Here is an 18,373-nt window from a genome sequence, read left to right as displayed (position 1 = left end):
TTTTCTGGTAGCATCTTTAGGATTCTCTGTGTATAATATCATGTCATCTGCAAACAGTGAGAGCTTTACTTCTTCTTTTCTGATTTGGTTACCTTTTATTTCTTTTTCTTCTCTGATTGCTTTGGCTAAAACTTCCAAAACAATGTTGAATAATAGTGGTGAGAGTGGACATCCTTGACTTGGTCCTGATCTTAGTGGAAATGCTTTCAGTTTTTCACCATTGAGGACGATGTTGGCTGTGGGTTTGTCATATATGGCCTTTGTTATGTTGAGGTAAGTTCATTCTATGCCTACTTTCTGGAGGGTTTTTAACATAGTGGGTGTTGAATTTTGTCGAAAGCTTTCTCTGCATCTATTGAGATGATCATATGGTTTTTCTCCTTCAATTTGTTAATATGGTGTATCACATTGGTTGATTTGCATATAAGGAACAATCCTTGCATTCCTGGGATAAACCCTATTTGATCATGGTGTCTGATCCTTTTAATGTGCTGTTAGATTCTGTTTGCTAGTATTTTGTAGAGGATTTTGCATCTATGTTCATCAGTGATATTGGCCTATAGTTTCCTTTCTTTGTGACATCTTCATCTGGTTTTGATATCAGGGTCATGATGGCCTCATAGAATGAGTTTAGGAGTGTCCCTTCCTCTGCTATATCTTGGAACAGTTTGAGAAGGATAGGTTTTAGCTATTCTATAAATGTTTGAAAGAATTCGCCTGTGAAGCCATCTGGTCCTGGGCTTTTGTTTGTTGGAAGATTTTTAATCACAGTCTCAATTTCAGTGCTTATGATTGGTCTGTTTATAGTTTCTATTTCTTCCTGGTTCAGTCTTGGCATGTTGTGCATTTCTAAGAATTTGTCCATTTCTTCCAGGTTGTCCATTTTATTGGCATAGAGTTGCTTGTAGTAATCTCTCATGATCCTTTGTATTTCTGCAGTGTCAGTTGTTACTTCTCCTTTTTCATTTCTAATTCTATTTATTTGAGTCTTTTCCCTTTTTTTCTTGATGAGTCTGGCTAATGGTTTATCAATTTTGTTTACCTTCTCAAAGAACCAGCATTTAGTCTTATTGATCTTTGCTATTATTTCCTTCATTTATTTCTGCTCTGATCTTTATGATTTCTTTCCTTCTGCTAACTTTGGGGATTTTATCCTTCTTTCTCTAATTGCTTTAGGTGTAAGGTTAGGTTGTTTATTTGAAGGGTTTTTTGTTTCTTAAGGTAGGATTGTATTGTTATAAACTTCTCTTTTAGAACTGCTTTTGCTGAATACCATAGGTTTTGGGTCATCATGTTTTCACTGTCTTTTTTTTTTTTAGGTATTTTTTGATTTCCTCTTTGATTTCTTCAGTGATCTCTTGGTTATTAAATAGTGTATTGTTTAGCCTCCATGTGTTTGTATGTTTTACAGATTTTTTTCCTGTAATTGATATCTAGTCTCATAGCGTTGTGCTCGGAAAAGATACTTGATATGATTTCAATTTTCTTAAATTTACCAAGGCTTTATTTGTGACCCAAGATATGATCTATCCTGGAGAATGTTCCATGTGTCCTTGAGAAGAAAGTGTATTCTGTTTTTTTTTTGGATGGAATGTTCTATAAATATCAATTAAGTCCATCTTGTTTAATGTATCATTTAAAGCTTGTGTTTCCTTACTTATTTTCATTTTGGTTGATCTGTCCATTCGTGAAAGTGGGTGTTAAAGTCCCCTACTATTGTGCTACTGTCAATTTCCCCTTTTATGGCTGTTAGTATTTGCCTTATATATCAAGGTGCTCCTATGTTGGGTGCATAAATATTTACAATTGTTATATCTTCTTGTTGGATTGATCCCTTGATTATTATGTAGTGTCCTTCTTTGTCCCTTGTAGTAGTCTTTGTTTTAAAGTCTATTTTGTCTGATATGAGAATTGCTACTCCAGCTTTCTTTTGATTTCCATTTGCATGGAATATATTTTTCCATCCCCTCACTTTCAGTCTGTGTGTGTCCCTAGGTCTGAAGTGGGTCTCTTGTAGACAGCATATATATGGGTCTTGTTTTTGTAGCCATTCAGCCAATCTGTGTCTTTTGGTGGGAGCATTTAATCCTTTTACATTTAAGGTGATTATCGATATGTATGTTCTTATTACCATTTTCTTAATTGTTTTGGGTTTGTTATTTTAGGTCTTTTCCTTCTCTTGTGTTTGCTGCCTAGAGAAGTTGCTTTAGCATTTGTTGTAAAGCTGGTTTGGTGGTGCTGAATTCTCTTACCTTTTGCTCGTCTGTAAAGGTTTTAATTTCTCAGTCGAATCTGAATGAGATCCTTGCTGGGTAGAGTAATCTTGGTTGTAGGCTTTTTTCCCCTTTCATCACTTTCAGTATGTCCTGCCACTCCCTTCTGGCTTGCAGAGTTTCTGCTGAAAGATCGGCTGTTAGCCTTATGGGATTCCCTTGTATGTTATTTGTTGTTTTTCCCTTGCTGCTTTTAATATTTTTTCTTTGTACTTAATTTTTGATAGTTTGATTAATATGTGTATTGGCATGTTTCTCCTTTGATATATCCTGTATGGGACTCTCTGCACTTCCTGGACTTAATTAACTATTTCCTTTCCCATATTAGGGAAGTTTTCAACTATAATCTCTTCAAATATTTTCTCAGTCCCTTTCTTTTTCTCTTCTTCTTCTGGGATCCCCATAATTCAAATGTTGGTGCGTTTAATGTTCTCCTGGAGGTCTCTGAGACTTTCCTCACTTCTTTTCATTCTTTTTTCTTTATTCTGCTCTGCAGTAGTTATTTCCACTATTTTATCTTCCAGGTTACTTATCCGTTCTTCTGCCTCAGCTATTCTTTTATTGATTCCTTCTAGAGAATTTTTAATTTCATGTATTGTGTTGTTGTTCATCATTGTTTTGTTTGCTCTTTAGTTCTTCTAGGTCCTTGTTAAACGTTTCTTTTATTTTCTCCATTCTATTTCCAAGGTTTTGGATCATATTTATTATCATTATTCTGAATTCTTTTTCAGGTAGACTGCCTTTTTCCCCTTCATTTGTTTGGTAGGGTGGGTTTTTACCTTGTTCCTTCATCTGCTGTGTGTTTCTCTGTCTTCAGTTTGTTTAACTTACTGTGTGGGGTCTCCTTTTTGCAGGCTGCAGGTTTGTAATTCCCATTGTTTTTTGTGTCTGCCCCCAGTAGCTAAGATTAGTTCATTGGGCTGTGTAGGCTTCCTGGTGGAGGGTACTGGTGCCTGTGTTCTGGTGGATAAGGCTGGATCTTATCTTTCTGGTGGGCAGGTCTGCATCTGGTGGTGTTTTTTGGGGTCTCTGTGACCTTATTACAATTTTAGGCAACCTCTCTGCTAATGGGTAGGGTTGTGTTCCTGTCTTGCTAGTTGTTTGGCATTGGGTGTCCAGCACTGTAACTTGCTGGTCATTGAGTGGAGCTGGGTCTTGGCGTTGAGATGGAAATCTCTGGTAGATTTTCACCATTTGATATTATGTGGAGCTGGGAGGTCTCTGGTGGACCAATGTCCTGAACTCGGCTCTCCCACCTCAGAGGCACAGGTCTGACTCTTGGCCGGAGCACCAAGACCCTGTCATCCACATGGCTCAGAATAAAAGGGAGAAAAAAAGAAAGAAAGAAAAATAAATAAAATAAATTTATTAAAATAAAAAATAATTATTAAAAATAAAAAAGAATTTAAAAAGTAATAAAAAAAGAAAGAAAGGAGAGCAACCAAACCAGAAAACAAATCCACCAATGATAACAAGTGCTAAAATCTATACTAAAACAAACAAACAAAAAAACAGAAAAAAAAATGGACAGAACCATAGGACAAATGGTAAAAGCAAAGCTATACAGACAAAATCACACACAGAAGCATACACATACACACTGATAAAAAGAGAAAAAGGGAAAAGAAAAATATATATCTTTGCTCCCAAAGTCCACTGCCTCAATTTTGGGATGATTTGTTGTGTATTCAGGTCTTCCACACATGCAGGTACATCAGGTTGATTGTGGAGATTTAATCCGCTGCTCCTGAGGCTGCTGGGAGAGATTTCCCTTTCTCTTCTTTGTTCTCACAGCTCCCGGGGCTCAGCTTTGGATTTGGCCCTGCCTCTGTGTGTAGGTCACCTGAGGGCATCTGTTTTTTCCTCAGACAGGACGTGGTTAAAGGAACAGCTGATTCGGAGGCTCTGGCTCACTCAGGCCGGGAGGAGGGAGGGGTACGGATGCGGGGCGAGCCTGCGGCGGCAGAGGCCGGCGTGACATTGCACCAGCCTGAGGCGTGCCGTGCATTCTCCCGGGTAAGTTGTCCCTGGATCACAGGACTCTGGCAATGGCGGGCTGCACAGGCTCCCGGGAGGGGAGGTGTGGATAGTGACCTGTGCTTGCACACAGGCTTCTTGGTGGCTGTAGCAGCAGCTTTAGCGTCTCATGCCCATCTCTGGAGCTCCTTTAAGCGGCGCTCTTAATCCCCTCTCCTCGCGCACCACGAAACAAAGAGAGAAGAAAAATTCTCTTGCCTCTTCGGCAGCTCCAGACTTTTTCCCGGACTCCCTCCCGGCTAGCCGTGGTGCACTAACCCCTTAAGGTTGTGTTCACGCCGCCAACCCCAGTCCTCTCCCTGGGATCCGACCTCCAAAGCCCGAGCCTCAGCTCCCAGCCCCCGCCCGTCCCGGTGGGTGAGCAGACAAGCCTATCGGGCTGATGAGTGCTGGTTGGCACTGATCCTCTGTACGGGAATCTCTCCGCTTTGCCCTCCGCACCCCTGTTACTGTGCTCTCCTCCATGGCTCCGAAGCTTCCCCCCTCCGCCACCCGCCATCTCTGCCCGTGAAGGGCCTTCCTAGTGTGTGGAAACCTTTCCTCCTTCACAGCTCCCTCCCACAGGTGCAGGTCCCGTCCCTATTCTTTTGTCTCTGTTTTTTCTTTTGCCCTACCCAGGTACGTGGGGAGTTTCTTGCCTTTTGGGAGGTCTGAGGTCTTCTGCCAGCGTTCAGTAGGGGTTCTGTAGGAGTTGTTCCACGTGTAGATGTATTTCACATGTGTTTGTGGGGAGCAAGGTGATCTCCACTTCTTGCTCTTCTGCCATCTTGAAGCTCCTCCCCTATTTAGACTTAAAGTACAGGTTCTGGCCAACTTTTGTGAGCTGTAGTTGCAATGACAATTTGTTTTCAGCGCTCTTGCAATACTAATATGGGCTTCCTTTTTCCTCTGGGATTATTTGGGCTCTTGCTTTATTACTGCAAGAGCCTCCTGGGCTGCTTGGTGGATGTGGAGTGGGTGATGTGTCCCTAGCCAGGCAATTTCTGGGGGGAAAAGTAATGTCAGGAAGGGATTCTAGCCATACTAGATATTAAAGCCTGTCATGACATTTACAATAATTAAAATACTGGTGCAACACTAGAGAGACCATGGAAAAGCATGAAGAGTCCAGAAATAGATCCAATAAAGATAGCAATGTGGTATTTCAATCTAGTAGCACTGGGATAATTGACCACCACTTGGAAAGTGTCCACTTTTTAAAAAGTAGCCAATTATCCCAATACAGTTTATTGAGTAATCCATCTTTTCCCCACTGACTTGAAATGTCAATTTTTTCATATACCAAATCAATTTCATTGATTATTTTTTAAACTTTTTATTCTAGTCAAAACAGTTTATTCCAGGAATAAGATTACCCTCTTTGAATTACTTTAGCTTTATAATTTGTTGTGTTATCCGAGAAAGTAAATATCCTCTCAAACTCTGCCATTATTTTTCAAATCAAAAATTTCTAGGTGAATAACCAAAATATATTAGTGTGAAAAAAAAGCCGGTCACAGCAAAAAAAAGTATGTGTGTGTGTGTTTGTATACTATTCATGTGTGTGTCTCTCTCTATATATACATATATTTGTATGTATAAATACATGTGCATATATATACATATATGTACATATATATTTGCATAGGCATAGACAATTTTTGGAAGGGCATGCATGAATCTAAAATAGTTACTTCCAGGGAGGGAGACTGTTGGGGATTCTATTGATGAGTGAGACTTACTTTTTTCCACTTTGGCCAATTCTCCACTTTTTATGTATTCTTTAAAAAACAAATACGTATTTCTTTTATAATTAAAAACAGTACATGATTTTCTCTGTCAGAAATCCAAGCCTGTACAAGGGCATATCATGTATATTAGTGTTTCTCAATTGTGACTACACATTAGAATTACTTGGGAAGCTTTTAAGAAATACGGATGCCCAGGGACCTGCCCCCAGAGATTCTGATTTCACAGGTCTGGGAGAGGCCGTGGGCATCAGGGTATTTTGAAAGTACCCCAGGTAGTTATGATGTGCAGTCACGGTTGAGAACCGTGATGTGAGGTTTTAAAGGGTCCCCAGAAGGCCACCACAATGAGGTCTTTTCAGAATATAATTATTTGGGAATGCAACCCAAAGTAATCCATCACATCTCTATCAGGCTAAATGTCGGCATGAGATGGAGTGCAAACAAGTCCAGAGGGAGGTGATGGAAAGAGCTTTGCCTGAATGTGTGTGAAAGCATCCATCTCTGTAGTAGGCCTTTTTGTTGAAAGGTATAGATTCATTCAGTCTTCCTCCATACATAAGGGATTCATATAAACTAATCATGACCATAAAAGATACAGAAATCTCATAGAAAACCAGAAATAGCAAAACAACTGTGCCTCAGGAGCCCAGATTGTGTTTGATACTGGAAGGTTCCAACAGAGAATCAAGGTTACTTGGAGACCCTCCCATAGGAGGCTTTCAAAATTCTTTCATCTGGAGAACTGCTTTGTGAAAATGAAATGCCCTTTGGAAGCCTGATCTGGAAAACAGATCAAAGAGGAGCCTGAAGAAACCTGAGAATTGACTGGAAACCCCACATTATTGTAACGCTTTCTGCTTCTTGTGTGTGTGTCTTCTTCTGATACTTCTCCCTATCGACTGCCTGATTCTGCTTGTATAATACTGATAGAGGAGCTGATTGGCCCAACTAGTCCACAGTGGTCTGTCTCTGGTTGGACAAGTTTTTCCACACCAGGTGACTACAGAGATGGAGCTAACAGTTCATGAGTCATACGCCTATTCATCCCTGGTCACCCAGGCCAGAGAGGGCCTGGGGAGAACAAGTGGGTACATAAAACTGCCTTGGGATTGCAGGGAGAAGGTGTGGGTAAGGCAGTTCCCCTTAGAATGGGAAAGTGGACGGAACATCCACCACGATTAACCTGCCCAGGCCAAGCACTAAGTTGGTCATCGGTGAGTGCTGAATTGGAGGAAGTTTTCAATGGGGTGTGAAACTGTTTAAATTCAAGCAAAGATGTTAAAGAAAAACTGTCAGGAATGAATAGATGGCCCTTGCATGCTGTACATCTCCAAAGGTCTTTTCTTGCTCTATGAATCTGGGTTTTTTAAAAGTCTTAACAGCAGCCTAGGAGGTCTAGGAGAATGGAATTCATGTTCCCTTGTGATTAGCTCTGGGCCACATGTGGCTTTTGGGCACTTGAGGTGTGGCTGGTACAAATTGACTGTGCTGTAATTGACTGGGTTTTGAAGGCTGGGTAGGAATAAAAGAAATCTGACATTCTCATTAGTAATTTTTTGTACTGAATACATGTTGAAATACTATTTTGGATATAGTGGGTTAAAGAAAATATATTATTAAAATTAATTTCACCTGTATTACTTTTTTAAAAATGTGGCTATTAGAAACTTTAAAATGATACATGTGACTCACATTATCTTTCTCATGGACAGCTGGGTTAGATGGTGACTCAGCTATCTCCCCCTGCACAGGTCTGGCTGTAAAGATCTGTGTATGAACGACAGTTCTTTGCTGTGGGGCCCACATCAGTATATTATTCTTGGTTCATAATCAGAGCTGTGGCAGTTCATCTTGCTCTGGCTCCTCTCTCTTTGCCCCGTAGACTGCAGCCTGATTCCTTTTCTCAAACAGAACCACCTAATCCTCTCCTGTGGTTTTCCAACATCCCATACTCAGGCAGCATTGTTCACGACTCTGCATCAGCAAGTCCTTACAGAACTTTGCTGTGCCTCTTGGCCTCTGTTAGTCTTTCCTGCCTCATTTTCACCCTTCCTTTCCAGGACCGGCACACAGCAAATGTTCCACATTTGTATTCTTGCCCACTTTTTACAAATGTCCTTTTCCGGGAAGGCTGTCCTTTTCCAGCAGCCTTCCTTTGGGGACAAATGACTGCTTCCTAATGCTTTGTCACAGTTTATCCTGGTTCCCCATGGAATGAAGTTTGTGGATGGGGCTAAGTCACTTCCAGAAGTGTACCTACTTAAAGAGTTAATAATGATTTTAATGAAAACAACTACTATTGCCATTTATTGAGTTTTATTACTGGCCAGGATCTATACGAGGTATATTATAGATATTTCTTATTTAACCCTGACAGCAACTTCACAAAGTATGATCCCCTATGACAGATGGGAAAAATTAGGTTCAATGACATTATATCCCTTGCTTACAGTTCTTGCTAGGAAATGGTGGACCTGTGATTTAAATCTAGATCTGTTCCCAAAGTCCTTGCTCTTACCCATTACATTTAACACTGCCTCCTGGATGCTCTGTCACCTCCCAAGTTGGGCAACTCCAAGTTGGAATTCAATGCTGCATATCAAGTGATATCTATAAGCAAATTTGCTGTGCATTTGCATATTGTTTTGACGATTCTGCAGCTGACATACAATTCTCATGAAACTCTGATAAAGATGGAATAATGGACTTTATGAGCCCTATTTCATACACTGGAAAAACTGAGCTCCAACAAGATGAAGTGATTCATCTGGGGTTACAATTTGAGTAGCAATCACAAGCCAGGCAAGAACCCAGTTTTCTCAAAATATTTATTCTTTTTCTTTGCTCATCAGGGTGTCCTTGGGCATTATGCTGCCTGGATGGCAGCATATGGTGGCAAATCATGTGTTATGCTTGTTGATTTAACATGAGTTATGTGAAGAGTTTGCAGGCACAGACTCATTTGAGTTTCTCAGCTGTAGGTGTGTCAGTTTCATTCATTTAGCAAGCATTGCCTGAGCCCAAGTCTGGCCAGCCATTGTGCTAACAGTGGGCATGAAAGGGTGGATAAGATATGATTTTGTCCTAAGAAGACTACCTTCTAAAGAGGACGACAATCGTCTTGTAAAGAGAGTATTATCATCCAGTGGAAAAGTGTGGTCTTAATGGACTATAAAAAGTTCTGAGAAGTGCAAAGGGAGAAGGAAATAACTCTGCTTGGGAAAGTTTCATGGTGGAGGGAAGTTCTGAACTTGGTCTCAATGGACTGACTTTAGAGATGAAAAGCCTGAGTCACTGAGAGTTCTGCAAAGGATCTCATCATCTTATAACTTCATTAAGTTTCCTAAAAATATGCTTGTTGCCACAGCTCCTTAGAGAGTAGTAGCATAGATTATTTATTGGGGTACTTAAAATATTAACATCAATAAATTCCACAGGAACTTCACAAATACTCTGCCCAGTTGGATAAGCCAATCTGAAAGACTGGTTTTTAAGTTACTCACACTTTCCAATTCTACAAAGTTGATAAGAATATGTGGAAACAACTACAAAGCCCAGGGGAATCATGTCAACTCTCTAAACAGCCATTTCAGACAGAGGAAGACTCTGTGCCTCTAGCATTTCATGTCTTTTTATCCACGTAAAGAGATGTAATCTTTCACAGTGGATATTTACAGTGTTCTACTCTCTCTTTTCTTCCATACAAGCTTAAAAGTCTTGTATTTTAAGTGCCGTTGAATTTTATCATTTGAAATATTAAGAGCCCAGATGTATACTCTAATATATGTGGTTTATTTGGAGCTGAAAGGAAAATATCCTTCTAAGTTTAGAAGTTGAAACTCATCAGAGCCAAACCCTTGGGGCAGCCCAAGAGGAGAGTGCTCTCTATCATACTGTGGTCCACAAGGTTTCCGATGATTGCTTTTTTCTGGTAGCTGATACCAGGCTAGACTTAGTGCAAAGGACTGAAAGTTTGTGTTCCCTTAAAATCCGTATGTTGAAGTCCTAACCCCCAATGCGATTGTCTTAGGAAGTGGAGCCTTTGACAAGAACTTAGATCATAAGGGTGGAGCTCTCATGCATGGGATTAGCGCCCTTTTAAGAGGGACCCCCACAGAGAGCTCTCTAGCTCTCCTTCTGCCATGTGAGGATACAATAAGTCAGTAGTCTGAAATGGAAGAGAGTCCCTCCAGAACCTGACCATGCTGGTACCTTAATCCCAGACTTCCAGCCTCAAGAACTGTGAGAAATACATTTCTGTTGTTTATAAGCCACACAGTCTGTGGTACTTTGTCATAGCACCCCATCTTGACTCAGACACCTAGATCCTAGATAATAGAGATCTTAGATAGAAATTCCTAGTTGAGAAGGAAGATCCCATCTTGTGACCTCTTCCTTCTTGTGCTTCAATTTAGTCATTTAGTTTGTTTCTGTGACCAGATAGATTTATACCCCCTACTCATAACCAAGATGGAAAGTTCCTTCTGATTCCTGACTCACTGAAGAATAAGGTCCAGATCTGCTTGGAGAGTATTAAAATGGGGTAAAATCTTGATATTCCTGGAAGAGTATCTCACCTTCAAGCAGCCTTTGAAGAACAGAACAAGGGGCAGGAGCCTCTAGAATGGCTCAGCAGCACTGAGGGCTGTTGGTGAATATCAATATTTTGTCGAAAATTTTAAAATGAATTGCTTGACTGAAGAGTTCACAAATACAGTGGGCTGCCTGGGGAGAAAGTGAGGTCCTTCTCACTGGGTATTGAAGTACAGACTGCATAGACATATACTGGAGAGTCATGCATAAGGCAAGGGTTAGACTAAAGGTCCTAAGATCCCATCTAATTTCCAGATTCTATTATTTACAGATCTTTGCTTTACTTTGTGCATGCCTCTAAGCTTGCACTTAGTACATTGTTCTGTAATAATATGTCCATATATTTGTCTCCCCTACAAGGTTGAAAATTCTTTGAAGGAAGGGCTGTATTTATCCTTTTCTATCCCAAGCACTTAGCACAGTGACTTGTACATAGGAGACACCAAGTAAATATTTATCAAATGAATGAATGAATTCATTTAATATATTTATATCTATACATACTTTCATGCATATCTTGATTTATACTATAAGGTATCAGCAAGTGGACCTGCTTGCTATGAGGGTGTTCCTATTCTTTAGAACCCATGGCTGCTTGAATGCCTGGATGATGGAATATGCCATCCGATTCCCTAAGCATGGCACTTCTAGTTAATTCATCTCTTCTCTACTAATGGAGCTGTATTATGGCAGTTAAGGCAGAATCAAAGTATGGATAGGGTTTTTCTGAATTGTATTTCCAGATTAAGCCCCCCCACTCCCACTCCAGAAATGACCATGGAGGTTATTGTTTAGAGGTCTAGGTATGACTTGGCTGCATTAGGTGGGCAGGTATCTCCTGTGGGTAATCAGAAGTGTAGTTGCATCCCAGTCTTGGGGAGGGAGGCAGGTATATGATGGGCAGGGGCTTCAGGGGCATGCTGGGCAGAGGAGCCAGTATGCACACTGAAGTGGGAGCATAAATGGGATAATCTCAGCCAGTTAGACCGGATGAGAAGGTCAGAATAAGGCCAGGAAACAGAGGCAGATAGGGTACGGGTTTTAGGTGGAGAAATTGCCAAAGGAGCAGAGGAGGGGGGTGAGGTTGCAAAGAGAATACTTTCCAAAGTGACATGTTAAACTGAGGGATGCTTGTGCCAAACAACACCATTCAGTACTATATTCATTCATTCGACAAACACATATTGGGTGCTTGCTTACCTTGAGAAGCCCCTATACCAATGCTAGGGATACGAATAAATAGAATCTCTGCTCTTACATACGTATACTACGAACTATACTCTACAGGCATATTAACAGATAATTACAGTGCAGGGTGATACATGCTGTAATGAAGCAAGAACAGGACAGTCTAGGGGGACACGTAACCAGATCTGAGATGTGAAGGATAAGTTGTATTTTGCAAGGTGAGGCAGGAAGAACACTCCTGCTCCAGCTCCGGGAATGGCTGAATATCCAAAAGACCAAGAGGGGAGCTAATTCAGGGACTGCAAATACTTTGCAATAGTTGGGCCTTCTATGCCATGTTAAGTGGTCCAGACTTTCTCCTGGGAATAATGAACCATTGGAGTATTTTGATCAAGGAGTGACATGATCAAATTTGTGTTTTAAAAATATTACAACAAAGTGTGGAGAAAGGGTTGGAAGTAAGAAAGACCAGGACCCACTGAAGTCATTGCCGTGTCTCAGTGTGAAGGGATGGTGGCTGAGCTAAGGATGAGACAATGAAAGCAGAGGGGAGTTGCATCCTTGAGACATTTGAAAGTTAAACTGGACAAAGCTTGGTGATTGATTTGATGTGAGATGTAATCAGTTAATCAAGGATGACCAGGGAATTCCCTGGCAGTCCAGTGGCTGGAACTCAGTGATTTCACTGCTAGGGCCCGAATTCAATCCCTGGTTGGGGAACTAAGATCCCACAAACTGCGTGGCATGCCCAGAAAAAAGAAAAAAAAAGATAAACAGTTTCTGGCTTAGGCAGCTCTAGAGGTGGATCCCAAAAGAGTTCTGGTGGTCAGGGAGACCAAAGGCTAAACTCCTTAAGTCCAAAGGTCCATCTGGCCTCATAGTCTCTCTTAGGGTAGACAGGTCTCCTTTGGGAGCTTAATGGGATGTAATAGCTGACTAGGGTCCTTACCCACACTGGCCATTATCATTTATTCATTCATTCAATCAACCAGTACTTGTTAAATATCAATTATGTGTTCATATTATGCCAGTATTCCATAGATCCCAGTGTCCCACTCTGCAGGTGGCTTAGTTCTTCTCTTTCTCTCTCTCCCCACTCCACTTTTTTTTTTTTTTGCTATTTATTTTTTTTTCAGTTTTATTGAGGTGTAATTGACAAATAACATTGTCAGGTATTTAAAGTGTACATCATGATGATTTGATATACATATACATTGTGAAATGATTCTCCCATCTAGTTAATACATCCATCATCTCACATATTTATCTTTTTTTTCTTTTGGTGAGAACATTTAAATTACACTCTTTTAAAAAGTTTCTATTATACAGCACAGTGATATCAACTCTGGTCACTGTGTTATACATTAGATCTTCAGACCTTGTTCATCTTAGAGTTGAATGTTTCTACCCTTATACTAACTAACCCTTATATCTTAGAGTTGAATGTTTCTACCCTTATACTAACTAACCCTATACAAGTGGTTCCCTTGGCAACCACTTTTCTACTCTCTATTTCTATTAGCTCCACTTTTCTTTTCTTTTTAGATTTCACATGTACATGATACCATGCAGTATTTGTCTTTTCCTGTCTGGCTTATTTCACTTAGCATAATGCCCTCCAGGTTCATCCATGTTGTTGTAAATGGCAGGATATCTTTCTTTCTCATGGCTGAATAATATTCCATTGTATATATATATTCCACATCTTTATCTATTCATCCAGTGACAAGACACTTAGGTTGTTTCCATATCTTGGCTATCGTGAATAATACATCAATAAACATGGACTATAAATATCTCTTTGAAAAAATGCTTCTCAAAGTCAGAGTTACAACTATTAAGTTTTCAGTAGACTTTCCCACTCATTCCATCAACCCCACCTTATTGTATATATTATTGTTTGAGCTGCCATGTGTTATTTTAGACAAAACTATTTCCTCACTTCTTATTCCTATGGCTGCATAATTTTCTTTTTGCCTTTTATTTTCTTTTTCATGGACTTAGTCTTTGATAGAATTTTGACTTGGATAGAGGTTAAAATTTTATAGAAAACTCTGAATAAGTTGTTTTATATGGCCAGAAGTCTGGAAAATATTTTCTAGCCTCCAGAGTTTCATGAGCCACTCTGGGGCTTCTTGTGACTGACGTGATGGTGTTAGAGTTTCAGTAACAGATGTGATTGATCAGTCTTCCTTGAAATACTTGTGTTTGATGCAATTCATTTCACATTTTGTGCTTGACTTTCCCAAGCCGAGGTGTGAAATTCAAGCATCAGAGAAACCAGCAGGGTTTTTGAGTAGAAGTCAATAAAACACTCAACATGAACCTATGTAGCTCAGCTTAATAAAATAAAATGTATGGGTGTGAGGGCCTAACCTCACACATCTAGAAGATATCACGTTGTGAATCTGTTTCCTGGGGGCCAGTGAGTGTCAAGACCACTGGGCCAAGTGGGATGGAGAATCTACTTTGAAAACCACTCTCTTCTCCAATGATTAAGTAAAGCTCTATTTTTTAAAAAAATTAATTTAATTTACTTATTTTTTATACAGCAGATTTTTATTAGTTATCTATTTTATACACATTAGCATATTTATGTCAACCTCAATCTCCCAGTTCATCCCACCCCACCCCCTTTCCCCTCTTGGTGTTCATACACTTGTTCTCTACATCTGTGTCTCTATTTCTGCCTTGCAAACTGGTTCATCTGTACCATTTTTCTAGATTCCACATATATGCGTTAATATACGATTTGTTTTTCTCTTTCTTACTTCACTCTTGTATGACAGTCTCTAGGTCCATCCACGTCTCTACAAAAGACCCAATTTCGTTGCTTCTTATGGCTGAGTAATACTCCATTGTATATATGTACCACATCTTCTTTATCCATTCGTCTGTCAATGGGCATTTAGGTTGCTTCCATGACCTGGCTATTGTAAATAGTGCTGCAATGAACACTGGGGTGCATGTGTGGTTTTGAACTATGGTTTTCTCTGGGTATATGCCCAGTAGTGGGATTTCTGGGTCATATGGTAGTTCTATTTTTAGTTTTTTAAGGAACCTCCATACTGTTCTCCGTAGTGGCTGAATTACATTCCCACCAACAGTGCAAGAGGGTTCCCTTTTCTCCACACCCTCTCCAGCATTTGTTGTTTATAGATTTTCTGATGATGGCCATTCTGACTGGTGTGAGGTGATACCTCATTGTAGTTTTGATTTGCATTTCTCTAATAATTAGTGATGTGGAGCAGCTTTTCATGTGTCTCTTGGCCATCTGAATGTCTTCTTTGGAGAAATGTCTATTTAGGTCTTCTGTCCATTTTTGGATTGGGTTGTTTGTTTTTTTAATATTGAGCTGCATGAACTGTTTATATATTTTGGAGATTAATCTTTTGTCCATTGATTCATTTGCAAATAATTTCTCCCATTCTGAGGGTTGGCTTTTCATCTTGTTTATGGTTTCCTTTGTTTGCAAAAGCTTTGAAGTTTCATTAGGTCCCATTTGTTTATTTTTGTTTTTATTTCCATTACTCTAGGAGGTGGATCAAAAAAGATCTTGCTGTGATTTATGTCAAAGAGTGTTCTTCCTATGTTTTCCTCTAAGAGTTTTATAGTGTCCAGTCTTACATTTAGGTCTCTAATCCATTTTGAGTTTATTTCTGTGTATAGTGTTAGGGAGTGTTCTAATTTCATTCTTTTACATGTAGCTGTCCAGTTTTTCCAGCACCACTTATTGAAGAGACTGTCTTTTCCTCCATTGTATATCCTTGCCTCCTTTGTCATAGATCAGGTGACCATAGGTACATGGGTTTATCTCTGGGCTTTCTATCCTGTTCCATTGATCTATATTTCTGTTTTTGTGCCAGTACCATATTGTCTTGATTACTGTAGCAGTAAAGCTCTATTTTTGTCAAACAAAGTTACTAGAATCTCCAACTCACTTCTCAAGGGTACTGCAAGGATTAATAAAATGGTTTGAGTGACCAGTGTATGGTAAATAAATGTTGCTTTTTAAGGATGTAGTATTATTGTTATTATTTCATAATTGGTAAAGATATAAGATGTTGACTATTTAGTTCATTTGATTACATGATGATAGCAGTAAGATCATGGCCCAGGTTTGGATTTCTGTTCCAGACATGTTTTTAGTTCTGCACAGAGAACATGTCTTATTCCAATTGCAGACTACCTCTAGCCTCAATCAGCCACCTCTCCCATGCTGAGGCTGATGTCTCAATTTGCTAATGGACAAATAACACAGCTTTCTTGGCCTACTAATGTGGTTGGATAGGTCATCTTTGTATGTAGAAACATATTATTATAGACTGTAAGTCCTGGAAGACTGTACAGATCTTTGACATCATCTAGTCCTAATTCCTTCATTTGAAGTTGAGGAAATTAAGTCCTGAGAGCATAAATGTGTTTGCCCTAAGTCACCCAGTTAGTGCAAGAGTCAGGGCTGAAATCTGGATTTATTGTTAAGTCCAGTGTTTTCCCTATGGCATTGTGCTATACCCATTCTGGTCCAGAATTCCCCTCTAAAAGTTTTGGGTGCTTGCCTTGAACACAAATCCCTAGTGAGCCGGGACCCAATAAAGTGCAGTACACTGCCTTGTCTACAGTTGGACGGGCAGTGCAGGAACATGCAGAGCGAACAGCATTCTTGAGACTAAATCAAGCCAGCTGCTCTGATTACAACCATTGATAACTGGATGCCCATCATAATTAGGCTGATAGGATTTCTCCCCTGCTGGATGTCCCTCTGGCTGCACTCACAGATTAGGTCAATCAATCATGTTCAGTTATTCAGCCACGTCCTTTGGAGGACCTGTTATGCATTATGAAGGGTTATGAAGTCTCTTTGTAATGTAGGCAGAAGTTTGGCCATGAGTTGTAATCTTCCCAGATACAGTTTACAGGTAGAGATTCCCAGGCTGGACTTCTTGGAGGCAGCCAGTGAGGCGTCCTTTTTATGGAAAAACGAGAACCCTGCTGACATGGACTTTCTATCATGGTTTTCAAGAGGAAGTGGAAAATTGGTCTTCATGGTCCTTCTCAGCCCTGGGATTTTCCTTAAAATGTATTATATACTTTTTTCAGATTATAAAAGTAATGCATATTTATTATGGAAAATGCAGAAAGTTGTAAAGAAAATAAAAATAATTCATATTTCCAATACAATGGGAACTACCTCAAAATTTTAGTTCAATTTTTCCAGTCTGTTTTTTAGGCCTATATAGAAATATATAGCTATTTATTTTTTTATGAAATTGATACCCTACCCTGAAATTCTAGGATTCTATAAAGCATGCAGAACTATACACAGTAAGTTCCTTGCTCAAAGCCTGGCCTGCAATAGTTGCTCCATAAACATTTGTTAACTGAATGAAGAGGGGGGTCACGGTGTGTAGACCTGAATAGCCAGCCTTGTCGGAAGATCTCACACTCAGACCATGCCTGAATCTTTCATTTTTTATTGAAGTATAGTTGATTTACAATGTTGTGTTAATTTCTGCTATACAGCAAAGTGACTCAGTTACACATATATATACATTTTAAAATACTCTTTTCTATTATGGTTTATCCCAGGAGATTGAATATAGTTCCCTGTGCTATACTGTAGGACCTTGTTGTTTATCTATTTTATATTCTATATGTAATAGTTTGCATCGACTAACCCCAAATTCCCAGTCCATCCCCACACCCCGGGCAACCACAGCTCTGTTCTCTATGTCTGTGAGTCTGTTTCTGCTTTGAAGATACGTTCATTTGTGTCATTTTTTAGATTCCACATATATGTGATATCATATGGTATTTGTCTTTCTCTTTCTGACTTACTTCACTTAGTATGATAATCTCTAATTGCATCCATGTTGCTATAAATGGCATTATTTCATCCTTTTTTTATGGCTGAGTAGTCTTCCATTGTATATACGTGTACCACATCTTCTTTATCCGTTCACCCATCAATGGACATTTCGGTTGTTTCCATGTCTTGGAATGCCCGAATATTGACAACAGTCTTTGCATGCTAAAGAAACATAATAAACTAGAAACTAACCACTTTCCTTCAAGAAAGTGTCCCCTTTCCAGGAGAGCATCAGTAGTCATTTATCTCCATTTTTTCATGCTCATTATTTATTTCAGGAGATTCCCTTTGATCAGAGAGCTGCACATACAAGAGACTTGCTGCAAGCATGGACCTCAGTGAAACATGGCCTTTGGAGGAAGGAACCTGGCTGTCTCATGCTGGAATTCATCATTTTGCCAACACCAGAGGGGGTATGGCTGCTTTTGCTGTCCCTGATACATGCGGTCCTCTTCAACTCCTGCACCCATTGTGTCAACCCAGCTGTGCTCTGTACGTGCCCAGTGCTGTTTGCCTTTTCACAGAAGCAGTCGGGTGGAGGGGAGAGGGCATGGACTTTGGTGTCAGACAGACCTGGGTTCAGATGTGGAATTTCCTTCTTATAAGCTATGTGGCCTTAAGAAAATCGATCGTTTCCTCAGCTCTAACATGAGAGTAAGAATGCCTACTTGTAGGGTCGTGAT

At 39.9% G+C, this 18,373-nt stretch overlaps 1 protein-coding gene across 8 annotated transcripts in view; it reads left to right on the top strand.

Moving 5' to 3' along the window:
- Positions 1-18,373, top strand: part of AMOTL1 (angiomotin like 1) — a 176,372-nt gene that overhangs the window by 13,056 nt on the left and 144,943 nt on the right. For 3 of the 8 annotated variants that reach the window (XM_073808289.1, XM_073808290.1, XM_073808291.1), the window contains one exon: positions 17,969-18,182. In XM_073808289.1, coding sequence (XP_073664390.1) covers positions 18,068-18,182 — 115 coding nt within the window. In that variant the 5' untranslated portion in view covers positions 17,969-18,067. Of the gene's footprint in view, positions 1-4,141; positions 4,290-17,968; positions 18,183-18,373 lie in introns of all 8 variants that reach the window. The other 5 variants (XM_073808293.1, XM_073808294.1, XM_073808292.1 and 2 more) reach the window with 2 other exon arrangements.

The sequence above is a fragment of the Tursiops truncatus genome, chromosome 8, assembly GCF_011762595.2.
Source record: "Tursiops truncatus isolate mTurTru1 chromosome 8, mTurTru1.mat.Y, whole genome shotgun sequence".
Lineage (NCBI taxonomy): Eukaryota > Metazoa > Chordata > Mammalia > Artiodactyla > Delphinidae > Tursiops > Tursiops truncatus.
This window is presented reverse-complemented; position numbering and strand designations above follow the sequence as displayed.